At 44.6% G+C, this 19826-nt stretch overlaps 1 protein-coding gene across 1 annotated transcript; it reads left to right on the forward strand.

Annotated features, from left to right (window-relative positions):
* Window positions 1-3767: 3767 nt before the first annotated feature.
* On the forward strand, window positions 3768-18475 carry SPACA6 (sperm acrosome associated 6). The gene is given in 8 exon segments (XM_063312319.1): window positions 3768-3956; window positions 4289-4427; window positions 12581-12585; window positions 12588-12711; window positions 13761-13864; window positions 15579-15735; window positions 17254-17470; window positions 18439-18475. Coding segments are annotated over 8 exon segments (972 nt in total).
* The last annotated feature ends 1351 nt before the right edge of the window (window positions 18476-19826 follow it).

Consider the following 19826-nt stretch of genomic DNA (forward strand, 5'->3'; position numbering starts at 1 on the left):
AATAAACTGCATTACTCTGAAGCAGTGTTTTTAACCTTAGCTGCTTTAAGATGTGTGGACTTCAACTCCCAGAATTCCCCAGCCAGCCATGCTGGCTGGGGAATTCTGGGAGTTGAAATCCACACATCTTAAACTGGCCAAGGTTGAGGAGCACTGCTCTGAAGAAAGCTTTTGAATTCTCTGCAGCTATTAATGGATGCATGTTGGCCTGTTAGCAGTAAATGTTTTCATGTTTCATATTTTAATGGAGTTAAAAGTGATACTTCATGAGAACTTCAATAATTCAAATGTGTGGAGAACTTCCTCAAAGACTAAGGAAATCTTTCAAAACAAAGCTCACAGAGCAAATTGCCTCTGAGCATATTTAGAGTGCTTTTCTTTTGCAGGGGTTATGGTTCCCTGCCTATCCGAATCCACGGAAATCTGGTTCTTGCGCCAAACACTGCTTGCCTGGGCCTCATAAACGCTGGACCAAGACATGGTTGTGAGAAGGCAACCCAGGTCTGTCATGTAAATGTGGCTATTGAGCCCTTGATATCTTTATACACAGGTATGAACTTGGACTTACACTGGCAGCTGTGCAGACACACTTTTGGATCCGACAACATCCAGATTAGATCCAGGAGGTAGTAAATCGGTCTTGCTGTGTCAGGAGTGATCAAATCTTTTTGCTGACGAACAGCCCAGCCGCACACCCCAAATCTGCTCCCAGGTTGCAATTAGCAGAAAACCAGCCCTACTTTGGATCCAGCCCCTCAACCAAAACACCCCAGGGAGCATTAACGTGGGCCTTACACGGAAGATGTCCTTTCCTTCCTACTGAAACAGCCACTGCTTCCCCAGCTAGCTCAGAGTTGTAATCCTGAAGATATGGGAAGGTGTCAGATGGGGAGGTAGAGGGAGTTTCCTGCAGCACAAGTTTTAGGGGACTGCTTGCAATCTTCCCAGAGGGTGCAGTTGGTCTTCCCTTGCTGAAGAGTGGGTCACCCCAACCCCAAAGATTTGAGTACTGAATCATTTTTCCATCTACAAATCAGGAAATTAAGCCTCCCTTCTTTTTAAAGAGGTCAAGCCTGGCTCAGTCCCTGATGCAATTTCTTGGCAACAATAGAAAAGAGTTGGTCATTGTCTTCTGGAAGTCTTGTACAACTTCCCATCAGCAACCCCAGGATGTTCTGGTACTTTCCCAACCGTGTGTTAACCCAACCCAAGTTTAATTAGACGTTCTCGCTTACTGCAGCAAACACACAACGGGACTTTCCCGCAGCGTATGAATGGGAAATGACAGGTGTTTTGGAAGCAAAGTGTGTGGCTGAATTCAAGGGAACCAGGTACGGAGGCCAAATATAAAACCAGACTGAGTCGGAAGGACTCTGGTTGGGAATTGGCAAGGACAAAGGCTCAAGGTGGGACAAAATGGCTGGGTTTGTGAGCCAGCATTTTTATCCGTTCCTGATCAATCTAGTTGTCATGGTTAAGAAGACCTCTTGCCATCTCTGTCCTCCCCCTCCGCCATCCGTCTATGTAAAAGATATTTTTCCCAGCTTCGAGCAGAACCGTCTGGTTTCCATGGAGACAGAAGTCTGGCTTCAGAGATCCTTCATCTTTCCCATCCCGGCTTTCTGCACACGTAACGCCTGTCACGATGCCAAGAAAATCCAGAATTGCAGGAGCCAAGGGCACCCGCTGTTCATCTTGACAGCTTGGAGAGTTTCTCTCTTTGAGCCTCTTTGTTTCGGCAAAAAGCACCTAAGCGTTTCTCCATTTCTGGGGGGTGAGAGAGACAATCTTCTTGCCATACTTCTAGCAGAGAACAGGTGAGAACTTAAGCCCCCAAAGCAAAGACATCAGATTTATTTCCATGAGATGCTCCACATGGCATTTTGAAAAATCCTCTGATCAAATCCTCAAAGAAATAGGGTGGGGTAGCAGGGTGGAAGAGCAATTTTGCCTAATTTCTCCAGGGGAAAGAGAAATTCTCTATTTCACAAAGGCAGGACAGCCCCTTTGCATTAATGGTTGCTTTGCAATTTAAAAAATGGCATTCTCTTCTGCTATATTTCCTTAGGGCTTAGTAGAAGCAGAGAAAGGCCAGAAAAGCTGCAAGCTTCCACAGAGACATAGGACATTTTCATGCCTTGGCTACAGTCACATAGCAAGCTGAATTAGGCTAAAATGGGTGAAGGTTAAGCTGTGAAAGAAGTGGTGTTTTATTCATCTGGGCAAAGCATATTTGGAGGACCCAACAGGTTAATTTCATTAATCTGGGTTTAATTAATTAATGTAATTAATTTAATTAATCTGAGTTTAGGCTTTAGCATTTTGTGGGAGCCCAGGCCTGGTAACTCACATGTTCTCCTTATTCAAGTCCATTTGAAAAAAAATCCCTTTCACTAGATGGCATGAGGACTGATAAGAAAAAAACAAATTTCTCAATCCAGCACCAATTAATCTAACACTTCCCTTCCTGCTTTTCCACCCAATTGTGTGTCTTCACAGTGGCTAACAACATCACAATCAGAAGCTTTACCTGAACCTCTAACACATCACAGCAACGGTTAACTCATTTCACACTGTCCATAGCAAGTTTATTCCAAAGGAACTTAGAGACCAGTGGATATTAATGGTCCATATAATTTAAATCCATTATTGCCCTGTCTTCTGAAACAAAATGCTGAACCATTCTGCCCTATCTTCTTTGGTATGACAGGCCTTCAGAGACTGTAATGGTGTGTGGGAAAGACCTTGGGAGACGGGGCCAAGAGACGCTGCCTAGGGAACGGTCAGATAAGAGACAGCGTAGCCCGTAGAGGGATAGTGGGCAGGGCAAGAGGCTCAGAAGGGACCCTCCCTAGTTTCTCAGGCTGTAAAGGAGTAGGGTGGAGAAATGTACTTTCAGACTTGCAAGATTCTGTTAATGTAGCTTTACATTAAAGTAGAATTAGTTCATCTGGTCGTGTTACCTGTTTGGTCTACCTGGGAGGGCTGACAGAGACTGAGAGACTGGACAGAGACAGAGACTGAACAATGGCTATTATGTCTCCCTGCAGCCTTCTCCAGGCTACACATATGAACCATTGGTTAAACTTTTCCTTCTAGTTCCCATATTTTCTTGAACACTGGATGTGCTCCAGTTCGACAATGTCCTTCCTAAAGTCTGTTGCCCTTCCTAAAATTCTACAAGCAGCTCCACCAATGCACTATAAAGAGGAACAGTGATTTATCTTCATCTTGATACTATACTTCTATTGATGCAGCCAAGAATTGCCTTTGCTTTTTAAGCAGCTGTATCACCCTGTTGGCTCGTGTTCAGCTTGCAAGCCACAAGACAGCCAAATCCTTTTTGCACGTACTCAGCATGATCCTTTCCCCCACCATCCACTACTCATGTCTCTTATTTTTCTTAGCCAGAGGTAGGACTTTGCATTTGTCCCTGCTGAGATTCACATTGCTGGTTTCTGCCCATTTTCCAGCTCACAACATCTCACAAAAGACTTCGTTGAATGCTTTGCTGAAGTCAAGGTGCACCTTGTCCCCATGGACAACTGAACTGATCACTCTGTCAGAAAAGGAGAACAGGTGGTTGTGGCATGATTTATCCTTGAGAAAGCCGTACTGGCTTCTACCAGCAATTCATTCTTTTCTAAACACCCCCTCGCTTGCAATGCCATGAACTGTGAAGTCATAACTAGCACCTTGGAGTTGCCCTATGACCTCATCAAAGAATTCTTTTCTCAGGGGGATTCCCCTTCCTGGAGACTTCAGCAATGTCTCCTGGAGATGTCCTGATCCTCTGGTTGGTTTTTCCCTCCAGGGCAACTGCTTGCTTTAACTGCTTCTCCACTGCTGCCCAGCGTCTTCGCATATGCCAATATTTTTGGGGCTACAAGAGTGAGAAGCATCAGACCTGCCTGGGGACTTTAGACACCGCCTTCCGTCCATTTAGCAAGACCCAGGTGGGTGAGTGCTGTCCAGGGAAGGGAGAAGTTGGGCACTGGTGGACCTTTGACATTCATGTCCAGGGGGGAGAGTTGCAGATGCTCTCAGGGGACCTGAGGAACAGCGCAAAGCTACATTTGTCAGGTTTCTGCAAGGCTGGCTGGGGAATTCTGGGAGTTGAAGTCCAGCCATCTTAAAGGGGCCAAGGTTGAAAAACACTGAACTAGAAAGTTCTGAGGTTATGCTTGTCTCCTGCCTTTTTTAGATCATGGCCTGAAGTCTTTCATACAAGCAGTCTCTGCTCTGACCTAAGAGTTGTGCTTACACTCTCTGCCCTTGATGGCCATCCTTTGTCCCTCCACCCAGGAATAAACCAACACCCAACATTAGCTTCTCTCTTTCCATTCCAGATGTATCTGAAATAGAGAAGCTGAAGGATGCTTTTGGCAGGGTAGTCTTCTATTTGGAAGAAAAAGGCATCAGCAAAGGTAGGTATGCTCCATAGAACTTTGCTGCATTGGTGAGATTATCTCCCACCTCTTTTGTAGGACCAAGGCCAGTTGACAGACATTTTGAGAAAGGTATGATGACAGATTGTATGTGACATACATATAACACAGGGAGACACATTAATGCTACAGAAGTCTCATCTTCTGGATTTAGAAAATGTTGTATGGATAGATTTATAGTAAACTAGACAACCCATGACCCATTGAGTCATCGTTCCAGAGATATTTCCTTACCAGATTCCTCAATGCCTTCAACAACGGCATTGCTTCTAATGTCCTGCCTCCACTGGAAAAGTTCTTAAAAATGCAGGGAGATATTCAGAGATGGATCTGCCTTGAAAATAGCCCATGCCATTCAGATTGAACTGTATAGCCCAGTCAAACATCGGGAGCTGACCACAGGAAATGTTTCATGGCATTTGTATTACGTCAGAAAATGTTTTACGGTAATTTTTATGTCATAAGATGATTTATGAAATTTGCCAAATTTCAATTCCACGGAAGTGATGGCTCCTGGATTTTGGATGCGTTTTGTGAGTTAGCCCATTTGAGGTGCTTTGGTTCAAAAATTGTCGCCCTCCGATGCACCATTTTGCCCAGTTAAAGGAAGGAAGGGAGGGAGGGAGGGAGGGAAAGAAAGATAGGCCAAAAGTCTTAGGTTCCTTCAAGGCACATTTATTTTGATAGAAGCTTGAAGAAGGCAAGTTTTGGAATTGCCTTCTTAAAGCTTTTGGAATACTCCAGATGGTTCTGGTCACACTTGAAAAACGAGAGCAACGTAGGTGGTAGTCCACCTTTTTCAAAATCATCGTCATATAGTTTATTTGGAAGCCAGGGCTATTGATTTCTAGTGTGACTTATTCCAGCAAAAGTGGCCATAGGGCCACATTCTTAATTACGCATAGAGATTTACATGTCAAGAGACTCTAACCCCAAGAAGAGGTTGGCCTCTGGGGTGGTTGGGTTAGCGCAATATGCCACTCAAGCAATGTTTAAGCACAGCTCCTCCTGTCAGATAATTCCCTGAGAGAGGGGTATAAAATGGGGAGGGCCAAACTTCTGAGGATCTTCATCCCATCAACCAAGAAGGGAGGGATTTGGAAAACGGGTGCAAAGACAGGATTGAGTAGCATTTTTCGACCTCAGCAACTTTAAGACGTGTGGACTTGCTGGCTGGGGAATTCTGGGAGTTGAAGTCCACACATCTTAATGTTGCCACGGTTGAAAAAAACAGGGATAAAGGAAAGCTCTGGGTCTTCCAGCAAGGACTGGTTTAAATAAGAGTAACACCAACTAAAGAAAGCTGGCACCAGTAACAGTAAAATAACCTGCAGCAGTGATGTTATTCAGAGCCAAATAGCCAACAGCTGGAAGAATAATCTCCAAAAATTGACTTTAATTATATTTGAGCCAAATGCTCACAAAGCCAAACCCAGATATAATCTATCCGATTCTCTGGAAAAGAGATTTCTAAAGAGCAAAGTGCTGTTTCCAAGTTGAAAGTTTATTTTATCAATCTCAAGCTGTTTTTTTTATTCAATACAGAGAAATGACAACTTCAGTTGACCTTTTGAAGTTGAAGAATAAACATCGCTTTTTCCCCCCTTCTTTCTTAATGTTATACAATTGACAGTGTCTATAATCTTCCCACATTCCACTCCATCATGTTACTAAAATAAATAGAAGAGTTCCTGTTCAAGAAATTATTTGTTGATCACAGCTATGCCTGGAGAGAGCTTACAGTATTTAACTCCTCAGAGCACTGCTTCTCAACCTTGGCCATTTTAAGATGTGCGAACTTCATCTCCCAGAATTCCACAGCCAGGCTTGGGAATTTTGGGTGTTGAAGTCCACCCATCTTAAAGTGGCCAAGGTTGAGAAGCACTGCCTTAGATAAACTATTTTCCATACTCTAAAGCAGTGTTTCTCAACCTCGACCACTTTAAGATGGGTGGACTTCAATTCCCAGAATTCCCCAGCCCGCCTTCACTGGAAAAGTTCTTAAAAATTCAGGGAGATATTCTGGGAATTGAAGTCCACGCATCTTAAAGTGGCCAAGGTTGAGAAGCACTATTCTAAAGGAACACTCAAACATCCTCAGATTGATTGGGATCAGCAAAATGATTGGAGCTTGGACTGCCAAATTTGGATAATAAAAATATGTGTGCCTGTGCCAAAGCTGTCGGAATCAGTCCACATTTAATCAGCCATTCAGTTGGGACCCAATTGTTATTATGTTTTCTACTACAGATTAAGGTTACTATGGTAACTAATCATTTTGGCCGGGTGAAGAGGTTGAATTTAATTGTCCCCTTTTCACGTGTTAATGGTTGCATTGCCTAAGGGAGGAACTTGCCTGAACTTGTTTTAGTTTCAGTCTCCCTTCTGTGTAGGTTTGCAGAGAATATGCAGCTGAGAGAAATCTCTCCTCTCAGCAAACAGCCTTTAAATATGTTTGTTTTCTGTAAATAAAATTATTTTTATAGAAATGCCTGGTGAGTGACTTTTCTGATCTCTCCTGGGCCAAATGCTTTCTAGCACTCTGCCAACAGGTTACGGGCCCAGTAAGCAGCCCAGTAAACCCAGTAAGCCCAGTAAAATCCAGAGAGAATAGAGAGATCAGCTCCACACCTCATGCACAATTTAAAGACAAGTAGCAAAGACCTGTGAAGATTTTCTTTGGAGCTGCCTGGAGATTTTCCAGCAACTGACGGTCTACAGGACAAAGAAGCCAGCTGAGGTGACTTGCAAAAGAAGGAAGAAGCCATGGCTACCTCCCAGCCCTCAGCGATGCCTCTGGAGTGCCTATCAGAGACCAACTATTTGAATTGAGCCCTGAAGATGGAGATGTATCTTTGCAGAGAGAATCTTTGGCTGCCAATTGGTGAGCAACCCCCCCAAAATCCCAGTGCTGAATGGCTTAGACAGGATGAGCAGGCTAGAGCCACCATTATCCTGGGAGTTGAAGACAATCAGCTAGTCCACATGCGAGGTATGCAGTCTGCAAAGCAACTTTGGGACGCTTTGAGAGACTTGTATGTAAAGGCAACAGCAGGTAGTAAAGTTACCCTGACAAAAAAGCTGTACAAAGCCTACCTTGCAGAAGGAGATAGCCTTCCTGAGCACCTGCATTATATTCAGCAGCTGTTTGTTGAGTTGCAGGAGAGAGGAATGGAATTTACACCTCTCACAAAATCCTATATCCTCCTGTCCTCACTGAATGAAACGTGGGACACGCTGATTTGTACCCTGGAAGCTATGCCTGAAGCAGACCTCACCCCATCGTATGTTACACAGTGCTTACTCGCTGAATGGGAGAAGAGAGAGGAAAGATCCCCCCCCCCCATCTCTTCTGGAAAGCTGCAGTACCAGAAAACAAGGGAAAGGAAGGGAAAGGAAGCTGAGGCCACAGCGCTAGCAAGCCAGCGATGCTTCACTTGTGGTTCAGCTGGACATTTGCAGAAAGACTGTGCCTTGAGACCCAAGACTAGAAAGACAGAGAAGAAGAACACAAGGACAACACAGAAGAAGGCTCTTCAGACAACCCAAATTGCACAGGTTGCTGAGAAAGGTAGTTCTGATGTATGGGTGTTAGATTCTGGGGCCAATTGTCATTTATGTAATTGTAAAAGCTCTTTTGTGTCTGAAAGACACAAAGTGTATCTTTGGCTGATGGGTCTGTGACCAAAATTATGGGACAAGGTGACTTGTATTTATCCTGCTTGGGCGAAACTGTAAAAGGTGTGTTGTATGTGCCAAATTTACAATCAAACCTTTTATCTGTGGCACAATTGGCTGCAACAGGGTATGTCATAACATTTAAGAAAAATGGTTGTGAGATACGTAAAAATGGGAAATTGTGTGCTACTGGTATGTTAAAAGACTCCTTGTAAAGTGTGCAAAATGCAAGGAAGCCAAGCTGCAAGGCTGCAGTTGGCAACAAACCATATCATGACCAATGTGTACACCTGATGCACAGGAGATTTGGTCATGCTAATTTCAAGTATATAGCACAAATGCCCCAGCTGTGTGCTGACCTAAAGATAAAACCCTGTGATAAATACTTAGACTGTGTAGTTTGCAAAGAATGCAAAACACTAAAAGCTCCTGTGAGTAAGCACAGTGACAGAATTACTAGACCTTTGGAAATTGTACACTCTGACATTATTGGTCCTTTTGTCCAAGTCTTGGACAAGCAAGGTATGCAATGACCATCATTGATGATTTCTCAAGATACACATTTATCTACATCTTAAAACATAAAGATGAAGCATTTGAGAAATTTAAAGGTTTTGTGACATGGGCAAATGGAAAATTCCCTAGGCCTGTATCTGCACTCCAATGTGATAAAGGAGGAGAGTACCTTTCTCACAAATTCAAAAGGTTCCTAGTGGAAAAGGGGATAGAACAAATTATTTCTAACCCGTACACCCCTCAGCAAAATGGTGTTGCTGAAAGAAAGGGCAGAACCTTGCAAAATGTGATGGAATGCATGCTTGAAGATTCACATTTATCCTTTAAGTATTGGGGAGAGGCAATATCTACTGCCTGTTATGTACAAAACAGATTGTATAACTCTGTGATTCAGGACACTCCATTCCATTTGTTTTATGGTGTGAAACCAAAGGTAAACCATCTTAGAGTGTTTGGTAGCACTGCATGGGTTCGTATTCCAAAACAACAGAGAAGGAAAGGAGGCCCCACAACAAAGAAAGCCATCTTTGTTGGCTATGAACAAAGCCAAAGGAGCTACAGGTTCATAGTGGGAGAGAAATTAATAATTAGCAAAAGCACTTCGTTTGCTGAACAAAACTGGGGGAGATTAAATTCTAGCTCTCCAGTTGATCTGACCACCACAAGAGAACAGCAAGGACTTGCTGATGGTGATCTTTTGCCTGATGAGGACATTAAACCAGAAAAGCAAACTGAAGATCTGTCTGATGAAACAGATGCTTCTCAGGAAAGTGATAGGAGTCAAAATTTAAGCCCTGTATTACCTTGCAGATCTCAGAGAAGTAATAAAGGCGTTCCTCCATCACGTTTTCAGGCTGAAACAGTAAAGGCTTTTCACATATTCACAGAACCTGAGTCTTTAGAACAAGTAAATGCTTTACCACCTGAGATTGCACAAAATTGGCATTCTGCCATGCAACAGAAGTTAGCATCCTTGAAAGAAAATAAAACATGGAAACTGGTAAATCTACCTCCCAATGAACGCTGTCTAGGTTGCAGGTGGGTTTTCAAACTGAAAAGGGATGCTGATGGCAAAATCCAAAAATATAAAGCAAGGTTAGTTGCAAAAGGGTTCACTCAAAGGAAAGATTTAGACTTTGACAAGACTTTTGCACCAGTTACTAAAGGGACGCGGTGGCGCTGCGGGTTAAACCGCTGAGCTGCCGATCGGAAGGTCGGCGGTTCGAAACCGCGCGGCGGGGTGAGCTCCCGTTGCTCGTCCCAGCTTCTGCACACCAAGCAGTTCGAAAACATGCAAATGTGAGTAGATTAATTGGTACCGCTTCGGCGGGAAGGTAACGGCGTTCCGTGTCGTCATGCTGGCCACATGACCCGGAAGTGTCTATGACAACGCCGGCTCCAAGGCTTTGAAACGGAGATGAGCACCGCCCCCTAGAGTCGGACACGACTGGACTTTACGTCGAGGGAAACCTTTACCTTTACCTTTACTAAAGGTGAATCAATTAGATTACTGTTAAAAATTGCTGCACTCAAAGGAATGTCAGTTCACCACTATGACATTCAAACTGCATTTCTCTATGGTGATTTAGACCACAAATTATACATGCAGCAACCCCCTGGCTATGAAAAAGGGGAGAATCTAGTCTGTGAACTGCAGAAGTCAATCTATGGGTTAAAACAAGCTGCTAGATCCTGGAACCAAAAATTAGATGAAAAACTGCAGAATTTTGGTTTTGAAAAAGGAAAAGCAGATCCATGTGTATATATGAAGAAAGACAAACAAGGCTGTGTACATTTATGTTGATGATTTGCTGCTGTTCACACCAACAGACAAACAAAGGCTTGATTTTGAAGCCTGCATGAAAAGCCATTTCACATTAAAAAGCCTTAGAACTGTAACAAATTACCTAGGTTTGGAAATACACAGGAAGAAGGATGGTAGCTTTCTGTTAAACCAAAAGGGGAGATAACGTTAAAATAATGTGAATGGAAAGACATACAGAGTTAACAAAGCAAATTGGTTTGCATCTTATTTTGTAGTATAAAAAGGGGAGTGTTAATATGTTTTCTACTACAGATTAAGGTTACTATGGTAACTAATCATTTTGGCTGGGTGAAGAGATTGAATTTAATTGTCCCCTTTTCACATGTTAATGGTTGCATTGCCTAAGGGAGGAACATGCCTGAACTTGTTTTAGTTTCAGTTTCCCTTCTGTGTAGGCTTGCAGAGAATATGCAGCTGAGAGAAATCTCTCCTCTCAGCAAACAGCCTTTAAATATGTTTGTTTTCTGTAAATAAAATTATTTTTATAGAAATGCCTGGTGAGTGACTTTTCTGATCTCTCCTGGGCCAAATGCTTTCTAGCACTCTGCCAACACCAATTTGGTGTAAGGATGATGGTGTTGGACTAGGAGCAGGCCCAGGTTCTAGTCCACCCCACCCCTCCTCCAGCTACAGAAACCCAATGGATGACTTTGTGCCAGTCACTCTCTTGGCCCAACCTACCACACTGAGTTGTTGTGAAGAAAAAGAGCAGGAGGATGTGCTCTGCATGCCACCTTGAACTCCTGAATGAAAAATGAAATATAAATCTAATCTGGAAGCCCATTTGATTTGGAAACTTGATGGAAATGTCGAATCTTTGTACAACCCTAACAATTGACACAGAGGATGTGCTGCTAGCATTGAGGGGAACCCGGGCAAGGAGACCATATTGTGCTGTGTGTTTAACCCCCACAGAACTAACTTCCTTCCTTCCTTCCTTCACTTGATTTTGAAGCCATGCATTTTAACAAAACCAAAGCAAAACTCTCCTTCTCCCTAAGTAGGTGGGAGGTGGACAGGCCTAGACAGTATCGCAAGCAAAAAACCCCCAGTGGCTGCTTGAATGTCCGGAATAGCCAGATTCATGCCTGCAGCATGCAGCCCGTGTGAAACCTGCACTGCTTGGCTGTACATGTTCCAATCAAAGGAAAGACAACAATGGATTCTTCCTCCACGCCCACCCCCCCAGTCCCTTTTCAGCACGCGGTTCCCAGGGCTGTGAAAGAAGTGGAAAAAGAGGTGGAACAACTCAAAGCAGGTAAGATTGGAATTGCTGCTTCGGGAAGAGGTGGTCCCGCAACACATTGCCTGATGTTGGATCCTCATCATTGGCTTTGCAGAGAGCCAGTTCTTCCACGGCTGTTCTCAAAGGCCACCCCCACCCCGCCCCCACACACAGATGCATATCTTTCCACGAATGACCGAGTCTTGCTGCCCACCCAAGTAGGCATGGTCAGGAAAGTGTAAAAGGAAAAAAAAAACCCTGAACATTTCTGCTTCTACTCAACCCCTTTTTCTGGTTCACACTCTACATTGGCCCCTGAAGCAATCAAACAAGTTGGGTTCACACAAATGCTAAGCCATGTGGGGGGCAGTGGGGGGGAACCAACCAAGTTTAGCATGTTGTCTGAATGCAGCTGCTCCTCCTTTAACTCAGCCAGCTAAATGTGTTGTGTGAACCCAACCCCAGAATATCAATTGCTTCAAGGGTGGGCTAATGATGGGGAGGTCTTCGAGCACAGCTTGGGAGTTTTTCTGAAGAATCAGATGGATTATTAATTGCAAAAAGGTCAGCCCTGGTTTCCTACCTGCTTCGAGAGCATCTTTAAAGATGCTGGTTTGGCCAGCCATTAGAGGGATAAATTAGGCTCCTGTTTGGATTGTAAAATACTTTTGACTGATCCTACCAAAACAGAGGATCTAGCTTATTGTTTCGTCTCCATCTGTGCATTCAAGTTGTGGTCAAATGTCAAATCGTAAAAACTACATGTCAGATTCCCCCTTGTCTTTACAGCACCATCTTGCATTCCACCATGTGGTGAGTCCAAAAATCCATTTTCTTAACCCTCCTTCCTCAGCTGATATCCCTGTCTCACATCCACCCCACGCCCTTATTACTGTAGCTTCTCTTTCTGTTCTCAAAACCCCTTTCTGTGTTCCTTGCAGGCTACCAGAAAGAGGCCCACCAGTACAAATGTTCATCTTGTAGCATTGTGGATTGCCAGCTACCCATCGACTGCCCCAGTAAAGGTTTCTTTTTTAAAAACTGGAGATTTGCTAGTTAAAACAGGCAGCAGTGGGAAACTTTATGGCAGCAGAGAGAAGATCTTGTTCAGGAACCTGTACAGGAATACAGATGATGGGGTGGAGGAAGTGATAAGGAAACACTATGGTTTAAGCAAATGCTGTGCATGAAGCAAGCAGCAAAGGCCCTCCAGGAGGGGCTGGGAAAGACCCCTGTCTGAAACCCTGCAGGGCTCCAAGCAGTCCAGGGGCTCCATTCACACAACACGCCATCTGGTTTGTGAATTAAACCATGTTCCAAGGTTGTGCACCACAGTGAACTCTGAGCTAACAGGCTGGATTTGCACCAAACTGAAGTCCAAAGCCAAACAAAATCACCAAGCAATCTTACTTAATATGTTGTATGGATAGCACTGCTGGTTTTGCACCTGACCTAATTAAACACTTCGTGTGAATGCAGCCAGTGTAAACCAGGGGCAGGCAAGCATTTGGTGGCAGTAGATCAAAGGCAAAAATGCAAAGTTGGCAGGGCCACAGGCTGAGATTTTCATTTTTTTTTCTAGTTTGGGGGATTGGATATTTTTAAAACTCTGAGCCTATTTTAAGGGTTTATCAGGAGTGAGCAAACCATGGTTCCCAGGCTACGAACAGTGCCCTAACACTCCATTTTCTGGGCCCAGAATTAGTGGAGCTGCATTTTTTAGACCCAGGATGTTTTGTTCGTTGCTTGCTGTTTGTCTTCTTTTCACAGGACAACAGGTTTGGATTCATATATTTCCTTACTGTGTTCACACCAGACACTTGGTTACTAAACTAACCCTTCTTCTGGATCTGCATGAAAGATTGAACCATAAGTGACTCAGATGGGCCGGGCTTACTTAACATGCTAAGCCATGAGCAAAACTGATCCAAGGTTAAAATTAATGATAGCTATAATTGCCCATTGACAAAGTTAACTTTTCTGCTGGAAAGCAAATAACATGATATCTATACACAGGTGTGTGTGTGTGTGCGTGCACACACACAACATTATCTCCATGATTCTCCAGTTCAGGACATACACAAATTGGAAGGAGATGCAACCTTTCTCAACTGCGAAGTTACGTTCCAGACTTCCTCAGACAGGACCTTCCGATGGAAATTCATCAAAGATGTATGTAATTCTTTGTGGATTGAGATTACCTTCCGGGTGAAGCTCTAAGATTCAGTTTATAGGGGAAGATTAAACATAATTCTTTGGATCCCTTGTTCTAAGGAGGTTTTACCCTTAAATAGCCCCGAGTCATGCAATTGTATTCTAGATGGGCAATTCAAGGGTTCATAGATTTACCAGCAGAGGTGACAAATTGCATTACCCCATTTGAATGTTATCTATTTGAATTCTGTGAAACCATATAATCCCTTACAAAGTATTTGAAAAGCTGATAGAAAGTAAGGTGGTGCCAAGTGAGTCCAAATGGAATCTTCACACTGGTACAGAAAATGTTGAGCTAATTGGAAAATTAATCCAAGTTATTTGTTATTTGCATTGTCTTGGACTGAACCTGACACAACATGGACCATTATAAAACACATGTGTGGTAAGCAAATGCATCCAATCTGAATTGACCCATCATATCGATCCTTTTATCTAATTAATACCCAGAATAGTTCCAGATCTGCTTGGAGAGTTGATTATATGCATGGGATTACTATCAAACACCCATCCAGCTGAGAATGTGAAATTATTTATTTTCTTTCTTTGTTCTGGTTTTACAACTTTGCAAGTAATTAATTTGTTGGTGTGTGTGTGTATATTTATTATTCAAATTTAATTACTTATATATATATATATATATATATATATATATATATATATACACACACATATACATATACATATACTGTATATTACTTTTTAAAATGTGCTTTTCTCTATTTTTTCCTCTATTTAAAATTGCAATAACATTAGAGAGACATTGTGTGTAAAAGTCTGATAGCACCTTTTATAATAACAATATTATTTAAATTATTTTATTATAACCTCATAATAAAAGTGTTCATCTTCAAATATGCTATCACTCATTTCAGAATTTTTAGCTACCCTAGGCTGACATGGCTCTCCTTCTACAGCAGTGTTTCTCGATCTTGGCAGCTTGAAGATGTGCGGACTTCAACTCCCAGAATGTTGAACAGCATTCAAGCTGCTAAGGTTGAAAACACTGTCCTACAGTGTCTGATATAAGTCTATATTCCTGTGCATTAAAATGAGCGCTGGCCTTTCCCCTCTCTCTCTGGGTGGAAATACATTAAAACTTTATTTTATCTGGTCAATCAAGCTTCCAGCCTCCTTGTTCTGCATCCCTATCTCTGAAAATTGGGAGCAACAGTCACCAACTCAAGCAAATATTTCCTCCATCAATGGCCCTTTGTTGAATTCTTACAGTTATTGGAAGCAAAGGCTTTCCTTTTCAAGAAAAGCGAAACACAGCCCATTAAGTTGAAATGCAAGGAGGGCTGCAATGCTAGGGCTGATATTGGCAAGAGGAAACTGGTCAAAGGCGGGAGCGTGAGAGAGAAGCACAGCCTTTCCATCGGGTTAGCTGGCCGCCCTTCTTAACCCAGCAGGCTTTGGACACCCCTGGACTGCGCTTCTCATCATCCACAGCCAGGGCAGGGAGACTTTTGCTACCCGGTCTGGAAGCAGAGATGAGCTTGTCTTGGCTAGCTCTGGCGAATTCTTCAACAGAGCTACGAAGCCACAAAATTGTCTTCTGCTGGGGAGAGGAATAAGATGCTGTGGAAGGAAACAGTGGCAGGTGATGGTGACGAAGGAAGAGGAGGAAAGCGTTAACTTCCAGTGCCTGATTCTTCACCTCATCCCACAGATCAGGACAGAGGAACTCTTTCTCTTCCAAGTCCTTAACTTTGGGGTAAATCCTTCCCTTCTCATCCGACCCACTCTGGGATCCCATCATGGGACGTTTGCCTGTGAACTTGAAGAGGAAGGAGATGTGGTGATCAGGAAGTTTTTTTATGTCAACGGTGAGGGGCAAAAACTTCTTGTAGGACAGACTAAGGGCTTCAAAAGGGGGGATGCCAAACACTAATGGGGAAGGCTTATTATTCATTTGTCATTTCAGTTTTGAGGCTGCCCAACGCCACGTCACTTCTGGGCAGCTTATAATTAAGATTTCAACCCCACCCCCTTCCCCCTATATCCAAGAAAGGGAATACAGCCAGCCAGAAGACAACCCAGACCTAAAGCATCTCTATCACCAAGCCAAGCCAAGGCCTGGGAAGCCAATCAGGACTTTAACAATTTGCAAAAAAATCAAAAGGTGGGAGAATACAGATCTTCAGGGCTGGGGGGATATTGAGATGGCTCTTGTTTACACCTGGATTGCTCCAAGTCTGCAGCTGTTTCACACAATGTCCTCTGATCACTATTGCTTTTCATAATGCCCCTGATAATTTCTTTTAAATGGAAGTTGAACCACTGTGGTTCAACCCCTGGCTGCTGTGCAGCCCACTAGGGCCCATATCTTCATACACAGTTCTACTCCCCTCTTCCTCTTTCGTCCTCTCTTCTCTTCTGGGGCCCCACGCTCAGGGCCGCAACTAGAGTCTGTGTCACCCGGGGCAAACATGGATTCCACACCCATTTTGGCACACACACCCCCCACAGCGCAGCACCTGGGGCACATGCCCCGCTTGCCCCCCCCCCCAGTTGTGGCCCTGCCCACACTTCCCCCAGTGCAGCATTTCCATCCAGCTGCACTCATGCAGAGCTTCCTTCCCCCTTCTTCATAGCAGCTGTTCCTCGAGCCGTGGGCGAGACGTTATACCCCAAGCTGTACCATACCACTTTCCTTTTCCCTGGTGGCCTCATGTTGAGAGCAGAACTACAGCCCTGCCTGGCTTTATCTCACCCCTTTAGCCACCGAGTTGTAGGCTGCACTTTGGCTTAACAAGCTGCACACACCCAGCCATGGTGGGTTAATGGTGGCTTGCTCTGGTATGTAAACTACTTGTGGTTTAGCATCATCATGGAACTCCGTTTATATCTCAGCTGGCTAGGCGAGCATGTTAGTTAGGGTATTTACCTTCAGCTCTTGCTTTTGACTTCAGCGGAACACCACTGTGGCTCCCATTAAATATAAATCAAAGGCAGTTGTATGTATCCCATCCCCTCTGATATTACTCCTTCATACCTGGGATGGTATGATGAAAATCTAACAAATGTATAGCAGCCTTTGCCCTACAGTTGCACATGTAAATCCCTTTCTTGTTCCCAGCCAGGCAGCTCACCAGAGCAACAGCCACTTTTGCTTAGATTACAGTGTTTCTCAACCTTGGCAACTTTTAAGATGTGTGGACTTCAACTCCCAGAATTCCCCAGCCAGCATGGGGCTGGCTGGGGAATTCTGGGAGTTGAAGTCCACACATCTTAAAGTTGCCAAGGTTGAGAAACAGTGGCCTAGAAGGCCCCCACCCCATGACTGCCTAGCTGTGAGTGGCAGGCCAAATGTTTTGAGTGTGTTTCCCCCCTTTCCACTGCAGTGACTGTAAAGAGGCTGGAAAAAGAGAAAAAGCTGCAGGAGATGTTTAAAGCCATCCTGAATTCCCCACCAGAGGCAGTACAGGAGGAAGTGGCGGAGAACAAGTTGCCCTCATTCAAAGACCTGCTGTCCCAGCCAGATTATCTCAGGAAAAGGGAGGTCATTGTCCTTATCCTGGGAATAACAGTGACTTCACTGCTCCTTACTTTAGCAGTCCTGTAAGTACTTTCCAATAGCTAGATTGCTCAGGGCAGATAGTACTTTTATCTCAGAAAAAAGCTCCTTGTCTGGTTATCTCCAAGCTGATCAGGAAATGGTGCTTTGTATACCCAGTCCTATAATCAACTAAACCCTGGAGTCTTCTTCCCTGTTTGGAAGACAGGGCCAGCCTTTCCAAAATCCTTCCTCCTCTCCACCCCCACCAACCCCATCCAGCCTCACTTTAAGATGTATGGACTTCAACTCCCCCATGGCTGGCTGGGGGATTCTGGTTGAGGAACACCGCACTACAGTTTTTCAAGAGTTTTATTGGTGACCGGAAACCCCTTGTGGACTTTTTGAGTAATTTTTTTTCAAAAATGCACTTGAGATTTATGCTTTTGATGATTAGACAGGATAGATAACAGAGAGAAGAGAGTCATAATGTAGCTTTAGGGAGAGAGGTTAAAATATAATTGTACCCATAACCACTGTGAAGAAGATCAGAAGCCACTTCTTTATAGCTTTCTTTTATATTTTTTTTCTTCTACTTTTTTCTTTCTCCACTTTTAGCCTTTTCTTTCCCTCCCTTTCTCTTTCTTCTCTTTCGTTCTGTTTTCGTTTTTGTGACTGTTGTTAAAACTTTGAGTAAAAATTATACAGTTAAAAGAGAGACAACGACGACGCGGCCCTGTTCTGCCTCTTTCGCCCGCCTTAACCGCCCCGGTGAACGGCCCGGCCCCTCGCGGTTGCCAGTCTCCCTCGCCGCCCGCCCCATGGCCTTTCTCCTCTCCCGAGATGCGCCGAAGAAAGCCGGGCCAGCGTAATCTCGTCCGCGAAAGCGCTCCCAGTTCGCCCCCTGAGTATTTGTTGATGGGAAGTTCTCTAAAGCGGACCGTTTGTCACCCTAACACCACCACCACCACCCGGAACAAACAGCCCTCCCTTTCTTAATTCGGATTCACTCCTTATTATCTCCCCTCTCCAGGTCATTGTATCGCTGGGCGACGGACTTCAAGACGTGAATTGGGAGGCGGCGTGCGGACCCTCCCGCCTCTACCCCGATCGACGCGCTCGACAGGCCGGCTTGACCCCTGCCCCCCCCTTTGGAACGGGCTGGCCGCCACGCGCCGACCCCATTAAAAAGGGCGAACCCCGCCGTACGTCACGCGAGGCACGGAGTTGTGCAATACTGTTGCGCTGCGAAACTCGGAAATCATCACGCCCAGACATAATAGACGGGGTGGATGGAGCCGGGGGAAAAACCAGGAGGATGGAAAGCGCGACGGCGTCCGTTTTCTTTCAGGGCATCCTAAGAGGGACCTTTTGTAGTGCGGAGTCCCCCCTGGCCAGCCTCCCCGCTCTCCAGCCCGCCCTTACTCCGAGAGAGAGCAGCTCTCTTTTGCTTGTCTGTAGGTTGAGTCATGGCAACTGGATTTCTTTCTTTTTAGTAGAAATGTTTCACTGCTTGTCCAAGCAGCTTCTTCAATCTGGGCAACGGTCGGTGAGGGGACCCCACATACGTCTTCCAGGGTGGCTGCATTGTCCCTACACCTGAATGGCTGTTAATTGTGCCACGGAGGTGTGGATTGCCTTTGGGATGTCTAGATCCTTTGTTCGTCCCCAAGTGGATCCTTAAGAGTGGCCTTCCTGGTGGTCTTAATCTTCCTGGAGACTGATGAAAGAGCAGCATGAAAAATGGGGGACAAGTTGTGCCTGAGGCCTCTGCCTCTATTGCTCTCTTCTGCTTGTAACCCTGGTTCACTCAACCAGTGTTCTGGATTCCCGCGAGGCAGAAACGAAGCACAGAGGTGGGCTGGAGGCGGTGTGGACGGCTCATCTGCAATTCAGTGGGTCAGTTCACACCATTCACAAAACCCTACATACATAAGCTTCATGTTGTTGTTGTTTATTCGTTTAGTCGCTTCCGACTTCGTGACTTCATGGACCAGCCCACGCCAGAGCTTCCTGTCGGTCGTCAACACCCCCAGCTCCCCCAGGGACGAGTCCGTCACCTCTAGAATATCATCCATCCATCTTGCCCTTGGTCGGCCCCTCTTCCTTTTGCCTTCCACTCTCCCTAGCATCAGCATCTTCATACATGATGCTTAAAGAAGCAAGCCACTGGATGGCTTAATTATGGTCTGGTTTGGAGAAGATGCTAAAGCGGGTTGGGTTCTTACAACCCATTCAGTAGAAGTTGCTGCTCAGTCCCAATTTTAAGGCAGCCTGGGAAGTTTTACGAACTTGGACTTTCAAGATGGGATGGGGCAAATCAGATCTTGGTGTTCATGTAGCAAACTTAACTTAGCTATAGACTGAACCCATTTTCTGGGTTTGCAGAAATGAAAGGGAGGGTACCCAGCCTGCTAAGCT

Source organism: Candoia aspera, chromosome 10 (genome assembly GCF_035149785.1).
Source record: "Candoia aspera isolate rCanAsp1 chromosome 10, rCanAsp1.hap2, whole genome shotgun sequence".
NCBI classification, from domain to species: domain Eukaryota; kingdom Metazoa; phylum Chordata; class Lepidosauria; order Squamata; family Boidae; genus Candoia; species Candoia aspera.